General features: G+C 36.0%; 2 protein-coding genes across 2 annotated transcripts in view; both read left to right on the top strand.

Moving 5' to 3' along the window:
- The window catches only part of LOC145586580 (NADPH--cytochrome P450 reductase-like), a 184763-nt gene that overhangs the window by 105796 nt on the left and 58896 nt on the right, over window positions 1-20071 (top strand). The gene's annotated exons all lie outside the window — the stretch shown is intronic.
- LOC145586578 (serine/threonine-protein kinase CTR1-like) lies at window positions 8501-18220 on the top strand. The gene is made up of 16 exons (XM_081643448.1): window positions 8501-9082; window positions 9550-10512; window positions 11616-11914; window positions 12002-12146; window positions 13523-13638; window positions 13929-14134; window positions 14338-14772; window positions 14927-14967; window positions 15549-15617; window positions 15933-16033; window positions 16114-16198; window positions 16314-16412; window positions 16510-16578; window positions 17167-17298; window positions 17394-17488; window positions 17664-18220. Exons 2-16 carry the CDS (start codon window positions 9655-9657, stop codon window positions 17764-17766), a joined length of 2853 nt encoding a protein of 950 aa, XP_081499574.1. The 5' UTR covers window positions 8501-9082; window positions 9550-9654; the 3' UTR covers window positions 17767-18220.

Raw genomic sequence — 20071 nt, 5'->3', positions numbered from 1 at the left:
TATATTAGAGTTTAATGAACCATTTAACTCTATATGAAATGGATGAAGAATAATGTCATTTGATCAACTTTTGATCATAAAGATTTCTAATCACTTTCTTATATTCAATCATATTGAAGATAAGAGATTTTATTGGACTTCTATAATTTCCTTTTAGAGGGTTTGTACCTCCCATCTCATTATATCCCTTGAAACACTTTTCAAAATGAAGATGCGTTGGCATTTTACTCAAACATTTTGAATAAAACCAACCTTAGACATTTGACATGGGTTTAAAACTTGTCTTTTAGAACCATCTTAGCAAAATTGGAATATAGGTTTATGGATTATCTTTTAACCTTTTGAGAACGTTTCTCTACTTTATTTTCAATCGGGGAGATACAAATAATAATAAAATTAGAACGACATGTTACTTGTAAGTAAACGCAAAATTCAATTATGTTTAATAAAATTAAAGCACCTTAAGTGAATTAAATAGGTAACTTTAAAACATTTTATTCAATATTAATTGATCCCAATTGAATTAAATGATTTCAAGATCCTTTATTTGTGCAATAGTTGACCGAACTTTGGCCCTACCATCAACCATTACATTTTCAAGGTGAGTAAACTCTATACTGATTACAACTCTTGTAATTCTTGGTTGAATAATTAACCATCACATGTTTAATTATTACCCTTAGCTTCAAGGTTCTAAACTCTTTAGGTAACCTTGTTGAGTATAACCAATTAAAATTGTAAAACTTGATTTACCCCAACTCTCCCAAGATATAATATCACACCCAGCTTTGGCATGACCCATCATAAATATCAAAGGTTTATCGGGTTTTTAATTGGAAAAACAACCTCAATATTACCGGGACCTAGATTCATTATGTTTGTGATTTTAATATAGTGAACTCTAGCGCATCATCACAAGCATCAATAAAATCTAGCATGCATAATCTACTAATGCATAGATAAAACATGACATGGTATGACCCCTTAATCCTAAGAAAACTAATAAAGCAGAAAATACTCCCACTTGAATCTTCATGGATCTCATCCATCTTATTCCTTTGGGCCTCCACTCCATTGGCTTCTTGGATCAACTGCAACCTGTAATATTATTCTATTCTATCTACTACTTAAATAAAATAAAATAAATTACAAAAATACTTTATCGGTTCGTAGACCGTACTAAGACTACAAAAATACGAAACGATGCGCAGATCGTATTTAGAATCTATGGGCCATACTAGTCTATATATAGCAATAAATAATATCATATATTATAAAGTGCCACAATAAATCACTTATCATGTTTTCCTAAACTACACCATCGAATGTTCATAATTAAGGAAACATGACATCTAAATATCTCATATTTTAATTACTACAATTAGATAATATCATATATTATTCATGACCATCAATAAAATATCGTATATTTTAAATTAATCATGAGATAGAATCAAATCTTATTTTAATCTTACAAGATTATCCTAACAAACTTAGGAGATTCTATCCTAATTACTAGCCAATCACAAAATTTTAAATCAATTATTATCCAAATTAATTATGGGATAATCTCATTAAATCAATTATTATCCAAATAGAATCTTTTGCTCCATAATTATCCAAACTTAACCACTTTAACTTTGTTAATTATCTTTTCAAAATCAAAACTTATCTTTTAAATTTTAATTTTGAAATCTGATTTTATTAAAATAAAATAATTTTTTTTTTTAAAACCGTGCACCAGCCACCGTGGTGTGGCCAGCCAAAGCCGGCCACGGTGGCCGTACACCGTGAGGTGTACGTTGCTTGCTGCGGTGCACAACAGCATCAGTAGTGCCGCACAACCCTTGCATGGAGCTGCTGTTTCTGCCCTTCCCTGACCCGCCTGCTGCCCCGGCCCGACCCTCCCTCCGGACCACTTGCAGCGGCAGCCGCCGTGGCTGCGCCACCCAGCCGCGGTTGCAGCTGCTGAAAACCCTTTTTTATTTTAATTTAAATAAAAACAAAACAATTTTTGTTAAAATTAAATTGATCTTAATGTGGTCCAATTAAATTCAAAATTAAATCATATTCAATCTTGAAATTAGGGTTCTTCATGAAATTAATCTCCAATTTAATTTAACTCTTAAATTAAATAATTTGATCATGAAAATTCATAATTTAGCATGAAATCAAATATATTAAATCCATTAAACACATAGCAATCGAATTAATTCAAAAACCAAAACACAAATTTCATAAAGTAGGGTTTAGGGTTTCGAAATTTTCGAAATTAGGGTTGGGTGGGTCGAAATTTTCGAGTGATTTAGGGGCAAAATTCGAATCTTTGATGGCTAATTTGGAGCAAATTAAACAACTTTTAATGATTCTATATTGTTAAATCACATTTAAAATAATAATTGACCCATAATTAAATTATTCTCCCTCCTAATTGAATTAAAATTGTGGACTATCAAAGAATTAATATTCAATATATGTACATGCATAGGCTAACTGATACCACTGTAGGAGTTTATAGGTACGATTGCGGAAAAACATGAATCATATTCATATAGCACCTAATCCCAAGATCATGCATAACACATAAAGAATTAGAATTAATACCTTTGTAGCGTGATTCCACGTGTGATTGAACAAGAACAAGGGAGACAAAGAACCTCAAACGTGATTCCTCTACTTGGTCCACGGGCACGGATTAAGACCTCCACTAATGCTAGTTAGTTGCAATTGAACCCTTCAATTGACCTTCTAAGGAGAAGAACGAGCAACAAACCAAACACAAACCACCACACGCGCCACAAGGTGTGGCCGGCCGTGAGTTCAAGGGGGAGGAGAGAGAGAGTCGTGGGTTAGAGAGAGAGTGAGAGGGTTTTGGGATTTGGTTACCTTGATTCACAATCAACTGTTAATTGTGTGTTGTCAAAATCATACAACCCTAGGCATGGATCTTATTTATAGATCTCATCTCTAAATAAGAGTCCATGACAAAGCCCAAAACCTAACTCTAATCTAACTATGCTAGCCCAATCTAATTCATGATTAGTTACTTGCTCATGAGGCCCAAAAATGGGCCTCTAACTTGCTTAACCCAATACCGTTGTGTGTGACCTCATAGGATCCATTCTAGAGGGCTTTGGACTATTTGACTAGCCGAAAGATCATTGATCATAGTCTAGCAACAGATAATGACGACCCAAAAGAACGAACTTATTATCTCCATAATAGTGATCCTTGATATATCTATTAATTGCACTTATCGAAGACATAACTCCTTCAGATGTGTGGTGTACGGGGAAGCAGGAGCTAAAAAATCTGGTGTCAAATTATTTCAGCAACCTCTTTGCAACTGAAAACCAACAAATTTCGAACAAGCTATGGCTGGGTTGAGCACCTTGGTGTCAACAGAGATGAATGAGAAGTTAAATGCACGGATGAGGAGATAAAGGATGCACTGTTCCAAATGCACCCAAATAAAGCCCTCGGCCCCAATGGTATGCATGCCCTTTTCTTTCAAAAATTCTGGCATGTAGTAGGAAATGATATTTTTATGTTTGTGAAGCACTGGTGGCGTGGACTGATTAATCTTGAGGATATGAATAGTACTTGTGTGGTTTTGATCCCAAAATGTGATAAGCCGAAATACATTACTGAGTTTCGGCCTATTAGTTGTTGTGATGTGATTTATAAAATAATATCAAAAACAATGGCTAACAAACTCAAATCATTGCTTGGAAATATTATTTCTATAAATCAGAGTGCTTTCGTTCCTAAAAGATTAATTACTGATAATGCTCTGGTGGCGTTAGATCTTCCACGCTATGAAGAGAAGGGGTGAAGGTAAAGATGGGACCATTGCCCTTAAACTTGATATGAAAAAAGCCTATGACAGGGTAGAATGGGTTATTCTGGAAAGGGTAATGCTTAAAATGGGCTTCAGTATTGAATGGGTCGGATGAATAATGGACTGTTTATCTTCGGTTCCTTCTCTTTCAAGATTAATGGGCATCTATTTGGCTCTGTATGCCCATCTAGGGGTCTCCGGCAGGGGGATCCTATATCCCCGTACTTGTTTTTATTGGCGGCAGATGCATTTTCTACTCTTATTGCAAAAGTCACTCATGAAAAGCAAATTCATGGAGCTAAAATTTGCAATGGGGCTCCTAGGTTGTCATACTTGTTTTTCGCTGATGATAGTATCTTGTTTGCTAAGGCAACTGTTAGAGAATGCTCGGTTATTACTGATATTATCAGTGTGTATGAGAGGGCATTGGGTCAAAATGTCAACCTTGATAAAACAGATGTCGTATTTAGCAAACATGTACCGGAGGATCGAAGAGTGGCAATTGTGAATACTTTGGGTGTCATAGAGGTGGAAAAACATGAAAAATATTTGGGGCTTCCAACTATCATTGGAAAATCTAAGAAAGCCACCTTTGCTTTTTTGAAGGAGAGAATTTGGAAGAAACTACAAGGATGGAAGGAGAAGTTAATGTCAAAGCTCGGTAGAGAGATTATGATCAAGGCAGTGGCACAAGCTATCCCGACTTACATGATGAGTGTGTTTAAAATCCCCGATGGCTTGATTGATGAAATATACTCTCTTATTGCTTGGTTTTTGTGGGGATCGGATGGTACTAATAGGAAGATGCATTGGTTATCGAAGGATAAATTATGCAAGCCGAAATCAAAGGGTGGTATGGGTTTTAGGGACCTAAAAGTGTTTAATCAAGCGTTGTTGGCCAACACAAATATGGAGGCCTTCACAATAATAGCTCATCCTGCTCCATGAGGTTTTGAAAGCACGGTATTTCAAAAACTCGTCTGTTCTTAAGGCTCATTGTGGTTTTGATCCAAGTTTCACCTGGCGAAGTATGTGGGGATCTAAGTCTTTACTTTTGGAAGGATTGGGCTGGCGCATAGGAAATGGGGCATCGGTGAAGGTTTGGTCTACAAATTGGGTTCCTGGTCTCGTGTCTCCCCCATCACCAAATGGGAGTAGTGCGATTGATGCTGAATTGACAGTGGCAAGCCTAATTAATCATCAGTGTAAGGAATGGGATGTGAACTTGTTATATGAGCTTTTTGAAGATGAACACGCTAAACTGATTTCTCAAATCCCCTTATCAATGTTTGATCAGTGTGATGAGCTCTTCTGGAAACATATGAAAACTGGTAAATATTCCGTAAGGTCGGGTTACTGGCTGGGTATGCTTGGAAATGCAAATATTGATGCTGATGATAATGCTCTGTGGCGTGAGGTGTGGGGGCTTGATGGTCCCCTAAAGCTCTCACATTTTGTGTGGCAAATTTGCAGAGGTACTATGGCTGTCAAAGCTGAAATGTTCAGGAGACACATTGCTAATGACGAACTCTGTTCTCGATGTGGTATTGAAGCAGAAACTATTGACCATGCCTTCTTTGAATGTGAAAAGGTAAGGTTGATTAGGGAAGGGTATGAGCTGTCCAATGCAATTATAGATGCGCCGAGGGACTCGTTTGCTGCGATGCTACTCTGGTGGGCTGACAAATATGAGAAGAAGGAGGTGAGGAAAATCCTAGCTGTGATGTGGGCTATTTGGTTCGGGAGAAACAAATGGGTGCATGATCAGGTGAGTTTGGACATGGGGATGATTACAAGGGGCTTTGTCCAACTTGTTGAGGATTACAGAGGGTATAATCAAAAGGTGCGAAGCTGCTCTCCCAGTACACATCGTTGCAATTCCTCATCAGGCTGGGCTGCACCCCCTGATGGCGTTATTAAGCTCAATGTTGATGCACATGTGACTGGAAATGGGTATGTGGGGCTTGGCATTGTAGCAAGGGATTACAAGGGTGAGATTGTTCTCGCTGCAGTGAAACGCCTAAGTTTTGATTGGCCTGCAGAGTTGGCTGAGGTAGCAGCAGTACGGTATGGCCTATAGACCTTATATAGATTCGGGTACATGGATGTATGGATTGAGTGTGATGCTTTGTCAGTTGTGAAGAACGTCAAGCAAGATGATGCGGGAAGAGCTCCAACTTACTTACTGTATGAAGATATCAAAAAGCTGTCAAAATTGTTTATTTTTTTTTTTTATTATTACGCATGTTAAAAGGACTGGAAATGTTGTGGCTCACTTAGTAGCTAGGTGGAACACTAATGATTGTGTCCGAACGTTTGTGTATGAACTCCTTCCCCCAAAGTATCCTAATTTTGGCGGAGCTTGATTTGCAATAATATTTCCGGCTGATTTTTCCTCAAAAGCTTGAAGAAATGTAAAATAAATACAAATGTTTGGCATTTTTTTTTTTTCTTTAATTTTCTGTTTAAAAAAAAAAAAACACAGAAAACAAAGACTAATTACTCGCAAATTATTAAATTTCTGAAACAAGTAAATAAAACCCGAAAAGGCAAACATCACAAAAATAGGACAAAAAACGTCAGATGGTAAGAGTAGGAGTGTAGGACCACATTCTTGCGATTTCCCAATAAGGATGCATTCTTGACAAAAATAATTTCTTCGTACGTTAATAAAAAACATTAAACAATGAGGAATCCGATTGCAGATTTGCAGTACAAAAGTAGTAGTTGTTGTAGTACTCCCCCCCTAATTAGTTTATTTAAGTATTTTATTTTATTTTATGATTTTCAACTTTACCTCTTCGAAATTTGAAAGTAAATAATTATCCCAATAAAAAAGATGGAAACAAAACAACAAATTATCATTGGTTATTGTCCACCGCATTGAAACATACAAGTAGGACCCGTTCTGATTTAATGAACTGAGCTGATTGAAGCTGAATCGAACCGAACTGAATTATTTATAAGAGAAGGAAATTAAGAGCTGAATAAATTAAACTGATTGTAGGTAAATTGAACTGAACTGAAATTATGCCAAAGAGAACATACAGCTATAAATATAATTATCTTACTCCGTACAAAATTACGACTAAAATATTGTAGTAACTATTGTGTAATTCAGGCACATTCATTAACTTATGTCTCTTAAGTAACTATGCTGCTTCCTCGTCATACATGGACTAAACAACGAGGGTCTAAATTTCCACCTATTTACGAGAATCGTCTTTATTTTTTATTATTATTATTTTTTTATAGGATGTTTGGTTAAGAGCATTTTGTAACAAAAAGGATTATTTGACCATTTTAAAAACCTAGTTGAAATATTTGATAAATAGTTGATTGAAATAATATTTTGGGTCTAAATAGCTCTTTGAAAAAGGGCTCATTATATAAGCTAATTGAAATAATTTTTAGCTTTGTTTTGTTGTTCACTTGATAGCTAAAACAGTTAGTCAAAACAACCAATGCAAATAGCAGGTACTCGTTGCCATGCAGGGTCATGTCTTTTTAATTTAGTTATAGTAATTAGGAAAAATTGATAATTACCGCCTACTATTATTGTCGCTTTAATAATAACCACCAACAATTATTTTTTATTTTTTTAATTTTACCACAAACAATTCTTCAAAACATCAAATTTTATCACCTTTTTGTCCATCCTTGCTATCAGTAAAATGATCAATAACCTATATATTGATAGAAATATAAAACATATCCCTGAATTTCAACCATCCACTTAACCTTTTGTTTTTTTCACAAATTATGTCCTTCATTCTATAATAGAATATCATCATATATAACCGAATATCTATCATTTATTCTATCAAATACTTCCTCCATTTTTAATAATTGCAACACATTTTTAAAATTGAAATGTCATCAATTCACAATACTTGCGACACATATAATTGAAAAGTTATTTCAGGAAAAAGTTGTATTATTTCCCTTATTTAAAGCACATGATCCACTAAATTATATTCTTAACAACCTCTCACCCTATTATAAAAGTGTATTAAATCATACAAACCTCATTTTTCTTAAATACCGTGCAAAGTGTATGTTGCAAATATTAAAAAACAGAGAAAGTATGCTTTTCATAGACCGAAAACTAAACAAATTTTCATGCAACAACAAAAAAAAAAAAAATCATTTACAACAAAAATATATTAATATACTACAAAATACAAGTACTTAAGTACAATAATCAATTCCTAAAAAAGTACAACAATCGATTACTTTTTTTTTTTAATTTTTATTTTTTTTAAGAAAACAATAGTCAATTACTAATTACTCTAATTATTCCCTTTAATTTCCAAATTTCAATCCCTAATCACTAAAAACTGAAAAAATTAACATTAACATTAACATTAATCTATACACCACCCCATTTGCAATTTTATTTCAAAAAGACCCTAATAAAAAAAGGATAATGATATATATAGCCCTTAGAGTTATGTATAAGTATTAAATATATTTCCCAAAATAGAATTAAGTTGGAAATTCATGATAAGATTACGCACAGATTGATGTAATTAATATTAATCTATCCTTAAAATTTCCTTTTTAAGCTTCTTAGGGCTATGTTTATGATTTTCCATAAAAAAAATTATAAAAAACCTCCTCATTTGTTGTTGATACACACATAACGTCCCCATACAAGTCACATAACAAGCAATATTACAATACACCAACGCCACCACCTTCCCTCCCTTAAAATATAAAAACTCCCACACTCAGTCTTCCTTCTCTCTCTTCTTTCTCTCTCCTCCATTCTCAACACTCAAACAAACCGCCATTACAATTCCTCCCTATTTTCTCTCTCCTCTCTCACCTCTCCCTTTCACACAAACACACACTCCTTCTTCCATCTTCTTCAACCTTCATTCTTCATCTTCTGCAAATTCTACAACTGATTGAATTATTACATACCGATGATTTCTGCGTTTATTTTAGGGTTTTCAAATCAATTTCAGTGATTGATTTTTTGATGCGATTTGTAGTGATTATTTACGCCTCAAAATTCGTCTCTCATTAATCAAGATGATTCGAGCTATTCTATCTAAGACGTGATCTGTATCACTTGATTTATATCGATCTAAGTAAGATCTGTATTAATTTATAGGTTTCTAAGACGTCTCAACGTCTCTCTTAATTGTTGTGAATGCTTCGAAAGTTTTTGATACTGGATAATTCATCATGATTCGTGCTATCTTATCTAAGACGTGACCGCATTTTCCTCCGGTATTTACTTCTTCTCCATTTTACTTCCAGTTGATGATTCTCATCAGTTTTTCCACCATATTTTTTTTGGAATGAAAAAAATACTTTCAACTTACGATTTTCACTTAATTTACTATTTTTGTGTATTTTTTTTTTCCAATTTATGTGGATTTTTTCCATATTATTTGAGCTTGATCATATTATTACGAATTTATAATTAAATTTTGTGGATTTTTTCTGCATTTTTACATGTTGCTATTGTGAAATACATTAGTTCCAATTTTTATGGATTTTTTTTTTCCAATATATGTTGATATTTCATGTTATTTGAGCTTGATTATATTTCTACAAAATTTTATCTATTTTTTGTGGATTTTTTCATATTTTTTCTGCATTTTACATGTTATAAACTATTGTAAAATACATTAGTTCGGTGATATTGTGTTCTCCGTTTATTTACTGAATTAAACTTTATTTTTTTGGTTCAGATTTTTTTCGGTGCAAAAAGCTGGTTTGATCAATTTACCAAATTGAGAAATAGTGATTTTCTCTCTCCTCTCCCGTGAGTTTGAAAAAGGAAGAATAAGAAAAAGATGCCGCACAGAGCAACTTACTTTTTCCCACGGCAATTCCCTGATACTCGGGGTACTTTCCCACCACAAACACCCGTCGCACCAACTACAACAGCTGCAACTACTGCAACAGATTTTCGTCACGAGAACCAGCAACAATCGCAAGTAAAGAACAACGAATTCGAGGCTGTAAACAAAAGCAGCAGCTCTTCCTTCACTGAAAGTGATGTGAAAGAGCTGCTAGTGAAGAAGTTCACGGGTAACAGTTACGCCAACAGCTTTAACACATTTGATAATATCACTCGTTCTACTAGTGGTACAAATACCAGCAACAAGTTGGCCGCCTTTTATAGCTGGATTGCAGCTGACAATCACAAGAAGAATAAGAAGAACAAGAATAAAGGTGGTGGTGATGTTGTGAGTTCGAAGTTGGCGTATGATGAGCAGGAGCTGCTATTGCCTCCGGAGCCAGAAGCTGTTCCTACTACAGTGCAGGTGTCGGAGACGGTGGTTCCAGGGGAGAAGAGTTGTGGGTTGTACCGGGATTCGTCGTTGGCACGGCTTTCGAGCTGTGGGAGTAGCTATGGAGCTGGGAGTTTCTTTTCGAGTGAGATTCATGAGACTACTCGGTCTACGATTCGGAGCTCGATAACGGAGGTGGTGGGCGTGGAGGCGGCGGAGGAGGTGGAGGAGAGAGACAAGAAGGAGCAGAGTTTAGCGGATAAAGCAAGGGAGAGTTATTATTTACAGCTTACCTTGACGAAGAGGCTTGCTTCTCATGCAAATCTTGGGAATGAACCCACTATGTTTTTGTTTGAGGGTGGGGTGGAGGGCCATGGGTCGGGTTCGGATGTTGCAGTCCTGTCTTATCGGTTATGGGTACTTTTTCTTTATCCTTAATTTTTCATGTTTATGTCATTTCATAATCAGGGTTTCATTCGACTGGAAGTTATGGTCCACCAATGCTGACGATTCGTTATTGGATCATGAGTCTCTCTCATCTCTCTAGTTGTGGCACGAGGATTTCTTTTCATAAATGTGTGGTGGTAACTGGTAAGAGAGATACTCATGATCCAAAAAACGGATCGTGATTTATAGGGTATGAATATTACTCGTTTAGTCGTATTGTGTTTGAATTTTGTTTCGTTACTAAATGCAATTGATTTGTACTATATCGTACAATAGAATATGGATAAAGTGTTTAAATAGATTTATTTTGTCTATGTCTAATGGGTAATTTACCTAACGGGTAACTGTAACATTTACCGGAGTATCTATCAATGGAGGATGGACCCCCGTTGCGTGTATCCAGATATTTTGGTGAGGGACAATGAAATTAGGATCAGGGGTTAAAGATATGTTGTATAGAAAGTGAAATGGACTACCATCAATTGTTGTTATGGGGTCCATCTCCTGTCCATTTTTAGTAAGTGGGTCTTTTCAAGGAGCAATAGAAAGTGTTACATGGGAGTAATGAGACAAGTAAGACAAAATTCATGAAATCAAAACCCTTTTTTTTTTTTTTTTTTTTAAACAGGATATCTATATATACAGACAACCATTGTGATGATCACCAAATACACATTAATGTAAATTGAACTGAAAAACGGAATGGATCTGCTGCAGTGAGAAATTACTGATGTTGCTTGAGTTTACCCTACATGATCATGTATTCATGTTGTTCTAAGGTAGGTCCATTTTTTGGTGTTATACAAAGATGCATTCTCCTGCATCAAATGGTATGTAAATTTGTCTAAAAGGTACAAGTGCCTCCAATTTTCTTTCTAATTTTTTTTAATGATTACACTCTAATGCACATGATTTTGCTGAACTCATAGATTTTTTTTTTAACCCCAATTTACTTACCTGCTAAAATAAATTTATCTGGTAGGATATGTGTTTCGTAGCTTTAGACCTGCGCTTTAGCTATTAAGAAATATATTTTGATTCTTCTTGACTTATGTGCAGTTGATATTCTGCAGGTTAGTGGGTGCTTGTCATATAACGATAAGATAACGGATGGCTTTTACAACATATTGGGGATGAATCCTCATGTCTGGGTGATGTGCAATGATATTGAGGATGCTAAAGGGGTTCCATCGTTGGCGTCGTTGAAAGCTATTTCACCCCATGATACATCAATGGAGGTAGTTATGGTTGATAAACATGGTGATTCTAGACTTAGGGAGCTGCAGGATAAAGCACAAGAACTATCCAGCACTTCACAAAATGCATTGGTATTAGTGGAGCAGCTCGGAAAACTTGTCTCCATTCACATGGGGTAGATTTCTCACTTAGCACCTTAAACTAGTTTTTTTGCTCTGTTCATGCACCTTTATATTGAAAACCCAATTTTTTTGGCATTAAGGGGTAATTTTCCGGTGGAACAAGGTGATCTCCATATGCGCTGGAAAGTGGTTAATAAGAGACTGAAGGAGCTTCACAAGTGCATAGTACTGCCCATTGGTAGTCTCTCTTCAGGGCTTTGTAGGCACCGTGCAATTCTTTTTAAGGTAATTAAGTTTTCCATTATTATCAATCTAAATTTACAGCATATTATCTTGGAACTCCCAGTTTGTAGAGGATTTGGATGGATTATGTATTGAACTGCAATTCATTTAACTTAGTATAACAATTTTTCGGTATTAAGTTATGGGATGGGAAATTTATTAATTTGTTTGTTGGATAAGGAGGTTTCATGTACATAATCAACTGCGTATCAAGAATCGGTTTTTCCTTGTCAGCATTGGTACTTGGCATAGAATACAAAAATTACTTGTTCTATTAAAAGGACAAGTGTGAATTCCTGTACCTTTATGGTTAAAATCACTGTTGTCATAGTAATTATTCTTGGAGGAGGATTAACAAGAAAGCATCAAACCTATTTCTAAAGTAGGTTGTGCATTATCTAGAGCTAGTGAGCCTCATATGCACCCAATATCTATCTTTCAGCCGAGTTTGATTGGTTATGTCTTATGTGGTTTTAAGATGTTGGGAATTTACAATTATACATATATAATACAATTTTGGAATACTAACTAAAAGCCTTATTAAGTACCACATATTGTTATCAGGCTTAGAGTGATCATTATAGTAGGAGAAACATAAAGAGTAGACTATTTCTTGTGTAGTTGTGACTTGTGAGTAATGGTAAAATTGAACTTAATTATTGATATTGGGAATAATTAAGGATGTGGGTGCCTACTGGCTGGTTCCTCATTTTCGAAAGATTAATGAATACTTTGTATTATGCTACCAGAGTACCAGGATAATTGTTAACCTTTTGGGTCTAGGTCTATAGATATCAACCTTAGCCCCCCAAATATTATGTTCCTTGCTTTTGCACCACATTTACTATATTGTAGATGTACACCTTTCCCAGCTGAAAAATAGATAGCTTATAACCTTATCCCTTCACACATGCCACAAATGACTTAAGAGTAGGTGAAATTCTAATAAAAAACGAGAAACATAATTGACTGCATTGACCTTGGTACTGGCCACCCCACCAGAGAAAATCTTAAGGAGCATGAGTCATGTGTATTCTGCTGAACAGCGTTCTTGGCCTTCTTGCCAAAGTTGTATGTCTTTTTCAGCTGAATCAAGTCCAAACTGTCCAATGCTAACTTTCTTAGTAAACCTTTTGGAATAAGTCCATATGAACAGTTGCTCGATTAAGTTTATATAAAAGCTGATTAAGTATGTTTGTTAGGTGATCAGGGCTTATTTTGCATTGTACGGAATGATCAATAATGGGGTACTGAATGAAACTTTGTGAGAAGTTTCTCTTCCCCCAAGACACTTTCATGTCTAATTAGACTTTATACATGAAACCTCTATTTTTTTTTTGGTTGCCACCTTATATTTATGGGTGATATCTTCTGTGCAGAAATTAGCGGACTATGTAGGATTGCCATGCAGGATTGCTCAAGGTTGTAGGTATTGTGCTGCAGATCACCGGTCATCTTGCCTTGTTATAATTGAAGATGACAGGCAGTTACCAAGGTATGGGCTTCTTTGCATATGCAATTAGAATATATGTGTTTGGTTTCTTCTGCTGTGCAGCTGTGCAGCATTAATTTCTCAGCTTTCAGTATATACACTTCAAATCTAGTTCAGATAAGAACCTTTTTAATGCATTTTTGGAACTTTATCTGCATATAGTATTTATTGTTATTCTAATTTCTGTTAGGTGCTGATCAAATGTCAATATCTTAAAATGGGATGATTGTAACTTTTCTTGCATTCTAATCCTTTTGTCTTTTTCGATTCTATATGGATGCAATTTCCAACAGGGAATATGTAGTTGATTTGATTTGTGAGCCGGGAAATGTCCGCAGTCCAGATTCATCAGTCAATGGAGGTCTGCTTACATCACTGTCTTCACCATTTCAGATTTCTCGTCTCAAAGAATTCCAGCAGAATTTTGTATACAATCCCTCTTGTAGCCAAAAACCCATGCCAAAACACACATGTGCTTCATCTGGTCTTCTAAATCCTGGTATAGTGGTGTTTATTGTATATAATTTTGTTTGAAGTTTGTGAATGAAAGGAATTGAGATGCAATCTGAATATACTCTAGTGATTGAAATACTTATAGCCCAAACTTCATTTTAATCTCTGTTATAGTGTTGAGTAAAATGTTTCTAAGCAATCATCAGCTACATGTCAATTGCTTTATAATTTATAGTTTGATGATTTCAGGCAATGGAGGAGGTTGGCACAATGAGGAAAGTGAATTGCTCAAAGAAGGGAAAAGCAATGTATATAATCCTCTCGATGAAAGCTGTAGAGGGATGAAGTCATCTGTGGTGCCTTTGGTGCTAGAAAACGCTGAGAATCCAGTCATTCAGAGATCTGATTTGCTTGCCATTGAAACAGTTTCAAAAGTTTTGGCCAGCCCTGTAGCAGTATCAAGCCTTAGTGTTGAAGAATATATACAACAAAATTACAAGACAGACATGATTGTGCAGCAACCTAGAGTTGACAATGTTCAGCCTGTAGTTCAGGAGGTTGATGGTCAACAATGCATGTTATCTGCTTCAGCTATCAGATTTTTGGACCTTGAACCTTCTCTTGCAATGGATTGGATGGAGATATCTTGGGATGACTTACATCTCAAAGAGCGTGTTGGTGCTGGTATGTGTTCATTGTCCTTGTCCCCTGGCTTTGAAGTATTTATTATCATTGTTTGAAGGATGAGGGGGGATATCTTATTTTCCCGTCTTGCTGTTAGTGGGATTATTAAATGGCATTCTCTCTGAGCTGTGTTTTTTTGACTGATTTTCTTCAGGTTCTTTTGGGACTGTGCATCGTGCTGAATGGCATGGATCGGTTAGTACCTCCTCTCCATGATTACTGTCTTATAATTGTAATTTATATGGTATTTACGTTACCTATTTTTTTGAATGGTTCAGTCATCACATCATTTCTTTGTAAATCTTTTCAAATGAAACCTATTTCTTTGAACAAGTTTCCTGTGCCTCATGGATCTTTTGAGTACTCAAATGACATTTTCTGTCAAATAATCTCTTTGAATAAGTCAAAACTCAAAACAATACTTGTTTTGTTAATATTATTGCATAAATACATAAAATTCATTCATATATCTAAGCAAGAATGCAGTAAGTGATTTTTTTGTTTCAGGTTTACTTATGTTTTTTTTTCTCTTTTTATTTTATTATTATTCTGATTATATGATTTCTTGATGTAATTTGTGCGCCCCGTAGTTGCAAACATGTTTGAAATTGCCTATCACATGAGGTGATTCTTCCAGAGATCTTTTTATTATAAAGAAGCAAGCTCATATCAACATATACTTTAGTACATTACCTATTTTGGATGTTATGTAAATATATGATGCCTTTCGCTTTTATCCCATTTTTCTCACAATTGCCATCCTTCCTTTGTTATAGGATGTCGCAGTGAAGGTTTTAACTGTCCAAGATTTTCAAGATGATCAATTGAAGGAGTTCCTCCGTGAGGTACAGCCGTACAGACATACATAATTCCCAAATTTGTTTATGCAAATATATTGCAACCTGCTCTAGGTCATTTTCTGTATATTTAGAAAGGTACAGATATTCTTGTTTATGTATTAAGTATTAACTAAAGGGACATGCTAGTTTTAGTGAGGGTAACGGTAATGTCGATAAGATATTATTCCAAGCCAAAGCCAGCAGTTTTTGCTTAGTGTAGTGCTTGATGCATATGTTTGTTTGATATACACTTAACTAATCAAGAAGAGTAGCTATTTGTGCAATTTCAAGCTTTAACTCCCTGTTAATTTTCCTGTGAAGGTTGCAATAATGAAACGTGTCCGTCACCCCAATGTGGTTCTCTTTATGGGTGCTGTAACCAAGCGTCCTCACCTATCCATAGTGACAGAATATCTGCCGAGGTAAGACTTTGAAACATTATAAAGTTTTGAAGACCTGAGCATATATAAAATATTCATCATTTTGTCTCTTTGGAAACCAGAGGTAGCCTCTACCGGCTTTTGCACAGACCAGCTTCTGGCGAAGTCTTGGATCAAAGGAGGAGATTACGGATGGCATTGGATGTGGTTTGTGCTACTTACTGTTGGATATTATTTTTTTCCGGTCTTCCTTCTTTTCTGGGCTTTTCTTCTTCTTCAAAAGATTGATTGAATTTTTTTATCTATTAAATGTGTAATGTAGGCCAAGGGGATTAATTATCTGCACTGTCTTAGCCCTCCTGTAGTGCATTGGGATTTAAAATCTCCCAACTTGCTGGTTGACAAGAATTGGACAGTGAAAGTATGATTACTCATTCGAACATTTTCCATTTACTGGCTGGTTCTAAGATTTTGGTGTTGAAGTCACATGTCTGATTTTGCTTTGTGCCCTTTCCTAGGTATGTGATTTTGGTTTGTCCAGATTCAAAGCGCACACATTCATTTCTTCAAAGTCTGTTGCTGGAACTGTAAGCTTTTCCTAGCCTCTACCTATTATTAACTCTTGTAATTTGTAATTCCAAAAGAGATTGAGTATATTGTAGATAGTTATAGCAAATTACAAATTGGAATTATGAGTAAGAAAACGAGATTTATATGTATTGTGGAACAATTAAAGGATGCAATTAAGTGAAAACTATTTTTCGATGATGTTGTCTTGGACGGTACGTTTTATTTCTGTCAGACAACTCAGAAGTCTCATGCATTGGTGTTGTATCATAGAATACTTGTATAAGTCATTGTGCATGAAAATTATGATCTTACTAAGGCATATTCCACGGGGCATAATTTTTTTTTTTGGTGGTTTATGGGTGTTATCAAGCTAAAACACATATTGACCCTCACGATGGCTAAAATCTTGTCGTGTACTTTATAACTTTGTTGTTGACCTATAGATGCTTAAAAAATTCTCATCTTGCCCTTTTGCAAAAGGTATACTTGTACATGATAGCTTGAATGCTTGACATTGCCTGGTGGAACTTGGAAGGTTTCCTTTCAAGTTTATCTGTATTAAGTTGCTAATCCTGATTAATGAATTATAACTGATTTTGTTTCAGCCTGAGTGGATGGCCCCTGAGTTTCTTCGTGGAGAACCCTCCAACGAGAAATCAGATGTTTACAGTTTTGGAGTCATCTTATGGGAGCTGGTGACAATGCAACAACCATGGAATGGACTTAGCCCAGCTCAGGTTGGTTTATTGATTTGTACCATACATTATCTTCGAGCTTTTCGATTTTCCATCTATATTCTGAGAACATACCCCCCACAATGATACTGTTTCAGGTGGTCGGAGCTGTTGCTTTTCAGAATAGGAGGCTCACTATCCCAGCAAATACCTCTCCTTTGTTGGCTTCACTCATGGAAGCATGCTGGGCAGAGTAAGATTTCTAACCTGCTGCAATATGTGCATTTTTGTTTTGAAATCTTTTTGGAATGCTAGGTCCCTTAACTGAAATCATTTTTGTTTTGAATTCTCCTTATGATTCATCCAATTGCTTGTTTGTCTCAATAATATCTTGACCAATAATCATCATAATCTGTTTAACCATGCAGTGATCCAAGTCAGCGACCATCTTTCAAGAAAATAGTTGAAACGTTAAAGAAGCTTCTGAAATCTCCTACACAGCTCATACAAATGGCTGGACCTGGACCATAATTAAGGAACATCGGGAATAAATGAAAATGGCTCGAAAGTCACTTAAGCTAACTATTTTCTGTGATTTGGCGACCAAAATAATCTCCACTAAAGCTTGGGGGTTTTATTTTCTTTTCTTGTTTTTTTGTTTGAAAGGTGTTGCTTGTCCAACTCTTGTCCATAGGCAAACCAATCCTTGAAAGTGTAAATGCCGGAGAATTGTGATTGATGCATTACTTTGTACTTTGTAGTGTCTACATAGATGATTACTTTGAGAAGGTGATAGTTTTATTCATGGATACCCGAATTATATGGGTGACAAACTAGCAACTCTGTTTTCATTTGATTGCAATGCTGTATTTTGAGACTATATAAGATTGCTATGCAAGAACGATTTGAATTTTTCTGTAGTAAGAGTAATTTGTAAGTTGTTTGGTACTCTGTATTACATATTCCCTTTTTGATAACTATAATTAGATGAAGGTCTTTTTCCAATATCCATGGTTTAACGAGCTATCTAGTGCTATTTTATTGTTATGATATTACGATTGTTGTTTAGCGTTGTTGATATTAGTCTATCTAAAAACCACTCTTACTGGAAAATGATGAATGAGTTTTTTTTTAAAAAGAAAAGTAACTGTACTTGAATGTTTTGAATGTTGTGTCTTGTGTTTAGTTTCATGACCTCAAAGTTTCCGCTTTTGCTAAGTCTTGTTCAAATTCGTATGGAGTCCATATATCCGACTTGTGCTCATCTTGGCCACTGTGTGTGCTGTGAGCTGTGCACAAGCACCTTCTCGCTCTTGGTTTGCACCAATGTGTTGCGACTTGACTTGGCTTGCATCAATGTGTCACGGTGGGCTGTGTTGGAACGTTAGTAGTTTCATGCCATGGGCTATAGCCACTATACCAACAACATGAACCACAACGTGCTAGTGTGCTACCTTTAGTATTTTTCTTTAAAAATCATGGGTTAGAGCGTTATGCACTTATAACTATATATATATTGACCTCATAAATATTACCCAAAAAAACAAGATTGACCTCATAAACATCACAATAACTCTCTTATATCTGAAAATTCATTGTCTGATTGGTCTCTAAACTGCAACACATGGCATTTTGCTTCGAATTTTATATTCCTCCATTGAAATTTAGGCATTTAGCTCGCGGGGATAATTATGGACCTGATAAAAGTAAGTAATACACTAACACATACTCCAAATTAATTAGCAAGTGGCCATTTATTATATGGTTAGCTTTAAATAGAAAATTACATCTTACATAAACATATTAAGCATTTTCATGTGCTCAAAACCCATTAAATTACACTATTACACCCATACAAAAATAATACTCAATTAATACACGATTTCCCACCTACAAAAATTAATAAATAAATAATAATTTTCATATTAGTTGATACGTATTATTTACTGGGTAACTAATTTTTCATATTAGTTGACACGTATCATTTACTCGGTAACTAATTTTAACCGATCTAACCCATTCCGAGCCACAACCGAGTCAGGCGAAACTCGAACCGCTTCCTCAAACGCCACAACCGCCTCCTCTCGTTTCCCCAACCCCTCACAACACTCCGCCAACAAACACCAAGCTCTCCCGCTCTCTCTCCTCAACTCCAGCGCTTCCCTCAACTCTCTCTCCACCATCCTCCAAACCTCCTCATCAACACCACCCTCATCGTCAACCCGACTGAGTCGACTCACCTCCATCCTCAACCCAGCTCGCTTCACCATCGCATCCGCCTTCTCCTCCTTATCAAGCGACGCAACCGCGAGGGGAGACAGCGCGACGTTGAGCGCGTCAAGCGAGGAGGTCTTGAACCCTTGGAGTTCGAGCGCGAGTGCTTTGATGATGTGGTTGGCGGCGTCGGTGGGGTCGAGGAGGACGGCGGCGTCGGATTCGGTGACGGCGGCGGAATATTTGGATTTGGAGAGGTGATCGGCGGCTTTGACGAAGTGGCGGCGAGCTTGGTGTTTGTGACGGTTGCGGTAGGAGTGGTATTGGGTGATTAATTTTTGTGGGATTTTGTTGGTGTAAAGGTATGTAAGGATGCTTACCAAGAAGATTAGGGCCTGAAGAGAGATATCCCACCACATTGACATTGTTCAAGGATCAAGATTGAAGATTTGAGATTTGTGTTTTTTTTTTTTGGGTTTGTTTGGTTTGAGATTTGGAATTGATGATGAAATTGGGTATTTGATTGGAGTTTTTTGGGGAAGGAAAGAGGAATTGGGAATTTTGTTAAATGGCGAGTCAAAGTTGGCTTGCTTTATGGGTTGGAAAATGTTGACCGGAGGAA

This window comes from Chenopodium album, chromosome 16, assembly GCF_948465745.1.
Source record: "Chenopodium album chromosome 16, dcCheAlbu1.1, whole genome shotgun sequence".
NCBI lineage: Eukaryota > Viridiplantae > Streptophyta > Magnoliopsida > Caryophyllales > Amaranthaceae > Chenopodium > Chenopodium album.
The sequence above is the reverse complement of the archived record's forward strand: the minus strand, read 5'-3'. Positions and strand labels throughout refer to the sequence as shown.

Bases quoted from the DNA above. Each gene is read 5' to 3' on its own strand.
- LOC145586578 (XM_081643448.1), top strand. From the start codon at position 9,655: ATGCCGCACAGAGCAACTTACTTTTTCCCACGGCAATTCCCTGATACT. The intron at 15,618-15,932 runs GTACAGCCGTAC...TTTCCTGTGAAG, and splicing joins TGAAGGAGTTCCTCCGTGAG to GTTGCAATAATGAAACGTGT. The intron at 16,034-16,113 runs GTAAGACTTTGA...TTTGGAAACCAG, and splicing joins GTGACAGAATATCTGCCGAG to AGGTAGCCTCTACCGGCTTT.